The sequence below is a fragment of the Portunus trituberculatus genome, chromosome 16 (assembly GCF_017591435.1).
Source record: "Portunus trituberculatus isolate SZX2019 chromosome 16, ASM1759143v1, whole genome shotgun sequence".
Taxonomy (NCBI): Eukaryota; Metazoa; Arthropoda; class Malacostraca; order Decapoda; family Portunidae; genus Portunus; species Portunus trituberculatus.
This window is the reverse complement of record NC_059270.1, coordinates 9,733,716-9,746,215: the sequence shown is the minus strand read 5'-3', so window position 1 is coordinate 9,746,215 and position 12,500 is coordinate 9,733,716. Positions and strand designations below refer to the sequence as shown.

Here is a 12,500-nt window from a genome sequence, read left to right as displayed (position 1 = left end):
TTTCATATATCATATTCCTTTTACAATATTTGATCACACTTTCCACGATTTCTTGCACCACAAGAATTATCTGAGAAAATAAGTTTATACACTGCGGTCGCAATACAAACATATCCTGACCGCAGAACAAGGAATCGATTCCATCACGCATGACATGCTAATTCTTCGCCCGCAAAGCATGAAATCTCTGCCATGGTAAATCGACCAACTGTATTATCAATTATATTCAATCTTACACAAATTATTGTTATAACATAAGTCATATTTCTCATCTTGTTGCAGTGGTGTGTGCTGACCTGGTGGGAGCCGGCGGGGTGGGCATCCGCGTGTGGCCCAGCTTGAAGGCATTACCAGATAGGCATTCCAAGACCATGCACTTCAGACTGCTTCAGGTGGCATTGATAGCATAATTATATAAATATAAATATAAATACAAATACAAATACAAATACAAATACATATATATATATATATATATATATATATATATATATATATATATATATATATATATATATATATATATATATATATATATATATATATATATATATATATATATATATATATATATGGCTCTTACTGCATCTTTAAAAATACTTTGTCGGGAATATAATGTTATTGATGTTTTATTATTCTTTAAGTGAATCCATAATCTTTGTATTTACTCTTCTTTTTTTTTTTATGACGGCTGCAGGTTAACTGGGAAGCTGAACGACTACTGGAGGGAGACTGGGTAGGTGTGTTTGAGGATGACCCGCGACCGCCTCATCTCAGACCGCTGCCCACACCGATGCCACCCACCTCGCATCGCGACTGGAGGGCACCACAACCAATCTTCTGGGACACCCCGTTCGCGACTCAAGGCACTTTAACCACCAACTACACGCAATCCCGCATTGAGGTGAGTGATTGCTTTCGATGGCTTCGCATTAGGAGATTGTGTAAGAGACAGATTTATTACGAAGGTCACTGAAAATGACTGAATAGAATGATAGTTGGCCGGAAATTGGTTAAGCAAGAAATTGTGACAAATTTGTTGAGAAATGCAACAGTCAGAAGAGAGTCTCTCTGGCTTGGAGAGAAATAAATGTAAAGGGATATAATTGATAAAATGACCAAAATATCAGTTGAATACAAAGCTCTCTAAGATTTGGTTTATGGAAAGATGTCTAAACTTACAAACATATAAAACTAAACATTCTTTGGGAAGAGAGATACTAGTAAGTAATACAATGCTAGTTAGAAATGCAATCGCCGTAACACTGCGCACGATGCCTCAAAGTTGCCACAACAATTTTAAACAGCATCCAAGAACATGTTGATTTAAAGACAATTATTTTCATTGTTCTATATTTAATTTTTTGTTCAAAACCTTACCATACATCCATCTAATCTGCTAGTACGATACCATAAGCGACCTTCTAGGATAGCTTCTAAAAAAACACTGTACTGATATAAGAGTAAGCCTTCCCCAGTCAGGGTTTCTGTTGGAGTTAAGTACAGTGAGATGCACAACCCACTCTCGTCCTCGCTGTTATCACTGCACGGACGTTGACTGCCTTGGTGGGGATTCAGTGCGAGTTGTGTACTGTTGGACATCACGTTCACCTTGAGAACAATCGTTGCAAGCTATCATCAAAACAAATAAATAAATAAACCCTAGACGCTGACTGATGTGCTTTTCATGATGATCATTAATATTAGTATATTCATGTAGGATATAAATATCATTTATACCATCAATAGTGACATTCCAATGAATATAATCAAATAACACGTAAAGCCACAATATATATATATATATATATATATATATATATATATATATATATATATATATATATATATATATATATATATATATATATATAAATATATAAATATTCTGTATTTCCATCTCCCCACGTCTTGTCTTCTTTTAATAGGGAATTTTCAAGTAATTTGTCCCGAATTTTCGGTTAATTCTTTTGGGAGCTGTAAGGGAGCTGTCATTAAAGTGGCCCTTTTTTCTTTACATTTGTTGCTCTTGGATATATATATATATATATATATATATATATATATATATATATATATATATATATATATATATATATATATATATATATATATATATATATATATATATATATATATATATATATATATATATCCAAGGGCAACAAATGTAAAGAAAAAAAGGGCCACTTTAATGACAGCTCCCTTACAGCTCTCAAAAGAATTAACCGAAAATTCGGGACAAATTACTTGAAAATTCCCTATTAAAAGAAGACAAGACGTGGGGAGATGGAAATACAGAATCAGGCATGGAGTTCCAGAGATTACCAGAGAAAGGTATGAATGACTGAGAGTACTTGTTAACTCTTGCATTAGAGAGCTGGAAACAATAGAGATGAGAGGAAAAAAAAAACCCTTAAGCAGCGAGGTCGCATGAGTAAGGAAGGCATGCAATTAGCAAGATCAATGGAGCAGTTAGCATGAAAGTAGCGATAAAACATAACAAGAGATGCTACATTTCGGCGGTGAGAAAGAGGCTGAAGACAGTCAGTCAGATGAGGGGAGTTGATGAGACGAAAAACTTTTGATTACACCCTAATTAACAAAACTGTGTGAGTGGATCTCCCCAAAACATGCGAAGAGTACTCGATACAAGGACGGATAAGGCCCTTGTAAAGAGTTAGCAGTTGGAGGGGCAATAAAAACTGGCGGAGACACCGCGAAACGCCTAATTTTATAGAAGCTGTTTTAGCAAGAGATGAGATGTGAAGTTTCCAGTTTAGATTATGAGTAAAGGACAGGCCGAGGATATTCGGTGTGGAAGAGGGAGACAGTTGAGTGTCATTGAAGAAGAGGAGATAGTTGTCTGGGAGGTTGTGTCGAATAGTTTTTGAGGCATTGAACATTACTAAGTTTTCTCTGTAACAGACAGAAATCATAGAAAGATCAAAAGGATTGGTCGGCTCTGAAAGGACGTGAAAAGATGTAGGATGGTATCATCAGCCTAGGAATGGAAAGGGCAAGAAGTTTGGTTAAAAAGATCACAAATAAATAATAAAAAGAGTGGCTGACAGGACAGAACCCTGAAGAACGACACTGTTAATAGATTTAGGAGAAGAACAGTGGCCGTCTACCATGGCTGCAATAGCACGGTCGGAAAGAAAACTTGAGATAAAGTTACAGAGAGAAGGATACGAGTAGAAACTGTACGAGGGCAGTTTTGAAATCAAAGCTTTGTGCCAGACTCTATCAAAAGTTTTTGATACGTCTAACGCAAAAGCAAAACTTTCACCGAAATCTTTTAAAGAGGATAACCAAAACTCCGTGAGAAAAGCCAGATCACCAGTAGAGCGACCTTGACGGAACTGACATGTTTAAAAATCTTCCAATTGAGAATACATTAAAAAAACAATAGACAAACAAGATATTAAATATATATATATATATATATATATATATATATATATATATATATATATATATATATATATATATATATATATATATATATATATATAAATATATATATACATTATATAAATATAAATATATATATATATATATATATATATATATATATATATATATATATATATATATATATATATATATATATATATATATATATATATATATATATATATATATATATATATATATATATATATATATATATATATATATATATATATATATATATATATATATATATATATATATATATATATATATATATATATATATATATATATATATATATATATATATATATATATATATATATATATATATATATATATATATATATATATATATATATATATATATATATATATATATATATATATATATATATATATATATATATATATATATATATATATATATATATATATATATATATATATATATATATATATATATATATATATATATATATATATATATATATATATATATATATATATATATATATATATATATATATATATATATATATATATATATATATATATATATATATATATATATATATATATATATATATATATATATATATATATATATATATATATATATATATATATATATATATATATATATATATATATATATATATATATATATATATATATATATATATATATATATATATATATATATATATATATATATATATATATATATATATATATATATATATATATATATATATATATATATATATATATATATATATATATATATATATATATATATATATATATATATATATATATATATATATATATATATATATATATATATATATATATATATATATATATATATATACGCACACACAGAGAGAGAGAGAGAGAGAGAGAGAGAGAGAGAGAGAGAGAGAGAGAGAGAGAGAGAGAGAGAGAGAGAGAGAGAGAGAGAGAGAGAGAGAGAGAGAGAGAGAGAGAGAGAGAGAGAGAGAGAGAGAGAGAGAATTATCATCTTTAAAAATAATAATAATAATTGGCACCGTAAGTGATATACACGATACATAATATACACTCTTGATAAATGTTTATAGTTACGTTCATTATCTTGGATTGAATCTAATGGTAAAAGAGCTAAAATCTTGAAAACAGAAATATCACTAATTTATAAACAACAATATTTTGTTTTCCTAACAGCTGAGTATACTGGCGCGTGGTGGATGTGTGGGCCCATACGTGGGCTTTGTTCGGAACGGAGTGTGCGTGGCTGCAGAATGCCTGGCATCGCACCCTACTTGGCTCTATGATCATAGGTAACTCATCTTTGTTGTCAATAAAAATTTAATAAAAACACTGATAATTTTAACTTTTCAATTACCACATTGTCTTAATTGTTCTCATTTTCATTGGTCAGATTTTGCTGTAGAATTAAAAGAAAAAATATTCCATTGAAATTTGTTTCTGTAATGATGGTACACTGGATAAGTCATACCACAATCAATACTATAAGTGATAGTATCTGGATGTAATACATACATCACAACTTATGTGAATAGGTGGATGAACTGTTTCATCATGTACATATGGCAATAATACCATGTGCTCCTTGTTTTTTTTATTGATATATATATATATATATATATATATATATATATATATATATATATATATATATATATATATATATTTTTTTTTTCTTTCTTTTCTTTTCTTTTTCTTTTTACAAGCATAATGTACTGAGGAATTTTGTCCATGAAACTTTTTTTTTCTTAATTACACATATCGTCTATAAATCTATTGAGATTATAAACATGGATTATTTTTCCATGACTACAAGGCTTTTTCTATTCTCTGCAAAATATCTAATTGCTAATCTATCTTTTGTTTTTCGCAGGGCTGTACTAGGAAACCGTTCCCTGAGATCATTAGTGCTGCCTGGGACACATAATGCGGGATCTTACTCCCTCGCAGATGACAACGATGTGGTGGCATCTTGGGTGGTGTGTCAAGACGAAGATATCCTTTCGCAGCTCCTCTATGGCAACCGGTCAGTCTCAGGCACTTTTGGTCTTTTGGTATTATATGCGTTTAACATTTTTTTTTCCTGCATTTCTTAGTTATGTTTCTTTCTACAGGTATCTTGATCTACGCGTCGGCTACTATCCAGAAACTCGAGAGCTGCTATGGATTAATCACGACCTGGTGCGCTGGCGACCCCTTCAAGATGTACTAGACGCCGTGCGGGGCTTCCTAGCACTTTCTCCTGATCCGCTGATTATCGATATCCACCGTACACCAGTTGGATTTCAACTCCCTGAGTCTTTGGAGCTAATGTTGTCCCTCATGAACACGACGTTAGGGAGCCACTTCGTGCACAATCGTCATGGTCCACATGTCACGCTTGACGACTTGTGGCAAATGGGAAAGCGTGTTGTTTTTACGTTTATCGACCCCACTGTCTCGGACCACACGCCATGGGTGTGGCCACCACTGCCTCAGGCATGGGCCAACGCTCAACTTGTGGATGATCTTAGGACATTCCTCGATGCAGAGATGAACATGAGGTTTGAGTCTCCTCGTCTATGGGCGGCGATGGCTCATCTCACGCCATCACTTTGGGACCTACTATTTCGATCACACATTGGTGTCCGCGGCCTCGCTGATCGTGTGAATTTCTCCATCACTCGCTGGCTGCGCCAGCGGTGGGGGCACATGGCTAACATTGTAGCGTCAGACTTCTTCAGAGGCAATAATATTATTAACGTTGCTATCAGGTACAGCACATGATTTTTTATATAAACTTTGGTAAAACTCACAAATGACCATATTTTTTTTTCCAGAAAATGAGAAGGCACTTGCATAGCATGAACTCCTTCACAAAACGTTTATTTGACTAACCCTTCGGTTTATCCATAATTTAGCTGCCAGTTAGTTCCCTTTAGTGTATCAGGGAGAGATGGAGTTTCCGTAAGTGATTGCACATATTAAAAGCTGCACGGTTGTTTCATAGCGTCATAATGTCATTTCTTTTCTCAGCAATACACGGATTCAGACATAATGTAATGTGGATCTACATTCAATTGAAGCATTATATGTAATGAGAGGCTAAGGACAAATCACATGTTTTTTTTTATTTGTTTTTTTCAAAATGATTACTCATTTTATGATATTTCATGCTTCTGTTCCTATTAAGCAGTCTTTATCAATTCAAATTGTAATATCTATTTTCATTATTCTTTTATTATCTTTACAAATGTTATTTACTTATTATTTACTTACTTTTTCTTTTTTCAGAACAAATCTTGCCCTGTCTATGTGTCGCCCTTCTGACCCTTCACGCCACCCTTACACTTTGAGATGGACCACGGAACTTGCACTGCGTTCCGGATCTCCTTCTACCACCATCCCGCCATTCGTCAGGAGAATGTACTCCGGTGGAACCATGTGGAGCACTACAGGTGTGCATCGGATCCAGTATCCCTTCATTCCCATTGACGCCAACATAAGTAAGGTCTTCACTGCCATACCAAACAGAATTCCTTCAGAAGCTCCAGGAGTAACGTATCAAGACAACGGAGATTCATGGCACAAAATATTTCATTATCCAACAGACGGGCCCCCTCAGCCACCTGTATCAACCACGTCTCGTTCCCATAGCCAGCCTTCCAGTTCTACAACATCTCCATCTGTGGCAGTAAAATCCTCACCCACAGCCAACGTTGAGACAGACATGGCTAATTGGGATGACGTCGACAGTCAAGACTTCCTGGATGAGGCGTTCCCAAATGGAGTGAATGAGAATGCCCCTATTATTGCTACCGAATTGCCTCTTCCTTTACCGCGTGAGTTTGGCAACATTGAACTTGAGTCAGACGTGTTCAATAACACCAGCACTCTACTGTCTACAAACAACAGAACTCTGATTCAAAATCAACCCATTCACTTGGACAAAGGAGTAAAGTTTGGGATCGACAATGGTAACTTAAAGAATGAGTCTACGTCGTCGCCTGGCAACATCGAAAAAACTAATGAATCCCTATTACTCATGAACAATGATACGCTGAGCGACTCATTGTCAATAATAAATAACACAGACAGTAGTCCTTTATCAACCATAATAATTCCTACACAAGACAATTATGACTTACCAGTCAACACCACACTTCAAAATTCGTTGCAAGTCACTAACAAGAGCACAGACGATGAGAGCTACTTGTTAGTTGGTGATGATATGAAAAGTATAAAAAACTCGTCTTCTGTGTATGATGATGCCTTAATGGTATCCACACCAGTCAGGATGCTGTTCGGGCAAAGTCAAACCAACCAATCAACCAATAAGGGAGTTACTCGTAGGGTGTGGCACTCTGACAGCGATGCGGCAGGCACTGAATCCATTAACGACCTAAGTGAGAGTGATCTCTTGGTTCTGCCTCAACATCAGACACTAGAACACTCATCAGAGCAGCTTCAGCTGCCAAAACCATCGACAAAAGTGGTTGGCACTCATACATTAACAAAATATTCTAGTGTTTCTGATGTACAATCACAGGCTGTAGTGAAAGAACAGGCTAGTGCTCCTACAATTACAGTATATCCTGGCACTTCTATATTAAATTCTCAGTCTGGTGTCGCAACAAAAAAAGTACAACCTACCACTTCTACAGCAACGACACCTATCGAAGTGGTTGAACTTACAGGAACGAAGTCGTCGTCTCAAGTCACTTAAGAGATTAGTGTATTGTCCCTATTTTTACATTAAAACGCAGATGTTTGACTATCTGCTGCCTCTATAAATCGTCTTCCTTCTTGCTTAACTAAGAATACTTGGAGGCCTCATCTTATAAAACTGAGGACAGCTACAAATATATAGGATTGCGTAAACAATAGAATGATTCTCTAGAGTTATTTATGTTTCGTTCTTGTCCGATAATCTGTCTGCAGGATAGTATCTTTCATTTGTTATCCTTTCTTCAGGTGAGATCTTTTAACCGATATTGCCACAATCGTAAAAACGTTTTAAATAAGCAACAATAATATTCGTGAAATGTTAAGCAACAGAGCAAGAGGTTGATGATACAAAGTACAGATACAGAGTACGTGATTTCTCGAGGTGGACACTATTTACCACTAACTTTGTGTGACCTCCTTCCTTGTTATTTGTGAACAATATGTGATGGTCAGACGCGCAATTAGTTGATATCTGATTGAGTTGACCAACCACGTCAGCAGGAATGGTCTTCAATGACAGGTGTATACGCATGCTATAATCATTTTGAAAGTTTATAAGTAGAACAAAATATTTTCAATATGAGTAAAACATAGCTAATCTTATTTAGCTCAAAATCTAAACGTTATAAGCATCTTGCCTATTAGCGCTTTCGTACATAGTGGTGAAAAAGGAGTAAAATACCGAGAAAGAGCCAAACATTCACGTTATAATTCTGGACTCGTGGCTAGGGTTAAGCAGTGTAATCTCTAGAGATGAAGTGAAATGTGTTTAAACTGATGCTGAAGCTTGGAATTTGTTACCTATAGTATTCAGCTTAATAGGTTAATTCCTCTAGCTAATGCATTCATACACACATGGTTGGTGATGAATTAAATATTCTACTATTCTGACTGGTGCCTGAGAGAAAGAGACGGTAGTTACCCGGCCTGTTGCTATATAGAAAATATAAAAGCGGAAGAAAAACTTTATAATATACTATGGAGTAATTAACCATTTACGCATTTTGACTTCCCAGTCACTGTTCCATGTCACTCTTTACTGAAGTTTACAGGTACTTAAATGCCTCTCCATCTTGTGGTTTGTCTCCTTGAGTTGGTTTTTCGAAACGTCGTGTCAAACAGTAGGCGTGCACAATTCTTCTGCTAAGTCAAATCCCTACTAGAGGAGAAGAGCAATAGATCTGCGTGTGAGTTACACAACAAATCTTTAAGATCATAAAAAGATCGCTCCCATTATCGTTCATTGAACACCCTACACACTAGTGTCGTGCTGCTGAGGGTATCACTCAGGCTGGTTAGATGTTGTTCTAATTTCAACTTCAATAATGAGTGCTCGAAGATAAAACAGTCACATACAAAAATGAAAATCCATGTTGATTTACTGTAATAAATTCATACACAGGCACTGTGACAGTTGACTACCGTCAAAAGCTAAGAACATTAAATCACATAAACAGATGAAAGGCAAATATAAAGAATAAAAAAGGTTACTAGTAGATTCATATGATGATCACTGTTTACGAAATCCGTCCGAGTCTATCGCAATGTAAGACGCCTTGACTTATAGGTGGATGAGAGAACATAATATTTTCCTCATATGAAACGTCAACTTCCAAACTTGCGGTGTCAAATTTGTATACTGGAAATAACAAGACGTATTTTTTTCATAGGAGTTTGACTCAGCTCCTTACTCGCAACATCATGGCAGTAGCCCAAAGAATTAATTACTTACTTTTGTCCTTCAAATAAAAGGCGACAAAGTACTACTTCTTTTCTGAACAGTGACTTAGCACCGAAGAAATTAAAATAAGAGTTCCGATTTCCTTACAATATATATATATATATATATATATATATATATATATATATATATATATATATATATATATATATATATATATATATATATATATATATATATATATATATATATATATATATATATATATATATATATATATATATATATATATATATATATATATATATATATATATATATATATATATATATATATATATAATGAATGCAATATGTTTATTTATTGCTTTCGTTCGAGTGGCACATACATGCTTATGACAAAAAAAAATAACGCGCGCGCACACACACACACACACACACACACACACACACACACACACACACACACACACACACACACACACACACACACACACACACACACACACACACACTATCTTCCCTTCATTCACCCACTGCTAAATGTATTCCTTCCGAGTGTTTTCTGAACGCTGCGAAGCCCACTGGTTTACCGCTTAGAATTGAGGTTGGAAAGTGGATAAATGTGAAGACGCCAAAAGAGGAGGAGGAGGAGGAGGAGGAGGAGGAGGAGGAGGAGGAGGAGGAGGAGGAGGAGGAGGAGGAGGAGAGGAGGAGGAGGAGGAGGAGGAGGAGGAGGAGGAGGAGGAGGAGGAGGAGGAGGAGGAGGAGGAGGAGGAGGAGGAGGAGGAGGAGGAGGAGGAGGAGGAGGAGGAGGAGGAGGAGGAGGAGGAGGAGGAGGAGGAGAAGGAGGATATGGAGAAGATGATGTATGAGGAGAAGGAGAACGTGATGAATGAAGACATGAAAGAACGGTGATGGAAGAATAATGGAGAGAGGCAATGTAAAACTAAGATTTAAAATGAAGGCTCTTAGAGATCCTTTAACTATTGACACAAAGTTCGTATGTAAAAGCAACATTTATTTTTTTAATGCTTGTCTTCTGCATAGCATGAATGCGCTGATGTGAGATTGATCCCCTATCCTTCCATACTTGATGTAATGAAGCGAGGGAAATATTGTATGTATTCTATTAGTAAACAGATATATGACTGCACAGAAGCCATTAATTTTCCTTTATTGATTTAATCAAGAGGACCTAGCCGGTGGATAAATAAAATAAAAATATTGAAATTTAGGAGCTGTCTGATATCACAACGCTTCAAAATTTCCTACCACAAATGCAAGAGCAAAATCTCCGTATCCTGAGTTATTATCAATGTGCCCTACTTACTCATCTAACTTACTAACTTCTTGTATACCTACTTATCTACCGAACCTACGCAGAAGCCCCCCAAAAATTTATTTACGAAAGCAAATGTACATAATAATGAATGTTTAACATATGTAAATTATTATCAAATCTCAAGAGAGAAAAGTTGCATGCAATCTTTTCTTTTATTCTCAAATCATTTTTTTTCTAATAGATTATAGACTGAACAAAAACTTACATGAAAACGCTTCCTCTTCAAACATGTAAAGTTGAACTTGTGAGACATAAACGAGCTTCGTTACCAAAGCTCTGAAGTGACCCGGATATAACTTGCCAGCTTCAGTACGTAACTCATGTAAAATGAAGTAACAATACTGATTCGCTGACATACACACGCACATCTCTCTCTCTCTCTCTCTCTCTCTCTCTCTCTCTCTCTCTCTCTCTCTCTCATATGTGAGCTGAAGTTTGGACACCTGCAGACATACATTCATATAGAAAATATATCATAAACATTTGTATAGCATGTCTTGTTACACAGACATTTACTTGACATAGCATTAATATAATTTAAGAATCACTTTAACCTTCTCATTGTTTTGTTGTAGCTCTTTTAGCCTATAAATAAACTGAAGTAAGTGAAGTATGATAAGGAGTGAAAAAATAGCTATATATATATTATTTTTACATAAATGCTCACTAACATATATCAAATTACAAAATATGAAGTAAGATTTGAATAAGCAATTAAAAAAAATAGGGTCAACTTATGAAAATAAATATAGTCACTCCTTCAGGCCTTTACCAGCTATACTCACAAGAGAAGCTCACAATGTGACCTACATAGATAAATTGGTACCTACTGCTGTAGTCCCACTGCTACACTGCTGCCAACAACACCCAGATATGTATTATTATTTTTTCTTTTTTTCTGATGGTGACAATAACATCTTGAATATTTTCCTAACTGCTGCAATGTTACCAACATCATAATTTTCACTTCATTTCAGCGACTACCACACTACCTTAAACTTTCATGTGAATTTACTGGAGCTGCCGTGTTATAATTATCAAACCGAACTCTTAAAAGTTTCTCCACTAACAATGTGTTAGAGAGATCCAAATCATAGAAAAATAAATCACAAAAGATTGCTGTATTCACTTTATAATGCAAACGTCAATAGCTACGGATTTCTATTCGACTCATGGCACATCTAAAGCTTCCTTAATGTATGCTGAATAAAAATAAAAGTCAAGACAGCTTCACGAGCGGCAAGAAAACAGGTTTTGTGAGCCAAGGTCAGCAGCTG

The 12,500-nt window shown here is 34.5% G+C and overlaps 1 protein-coding gene across 1 annotated transcript in view; it reads left to right on the top strand.

Moving 5' to 3' along the window:
• LOC123504394 overlaps positions 1 to 10,066 on the top strand; it is a 36,440-nt gene extending 26,374 nt beyond the window's left edge. The window contains exons 4-9 of the mRNA XM_045254853.1: positions 283 to 392; positions 698 to 904; positions 4,668 to 4,783; positions 5,365 to 5,517; positions 5,606 to 6,244; positions 6,765 to 10,066. Of these exons, the coding sequence (XP_045110788.1) occupies positions 283 to 392; positions 698 to 904; positions 4,668 to 4,783; positions 5,365 to 5,517; positions 5,606 to 6,244; positions 6,765 to 8,196 (2,657 nt within the window). The 3' untranslated portion in view covers positions 8,197 to 10,066. The remainder of the gene's footprint in view (positions 1 to 282; positions 393 to 697; positions 905 to 4,667; positions 4,784 to 5,364; positions 5,518 to 5,605; positions 6,245 to 6,764) is intronic.
• The last annotated feature ends 2,434 nt before the right edge of the window (positions 10,067 to 12,500 follow it).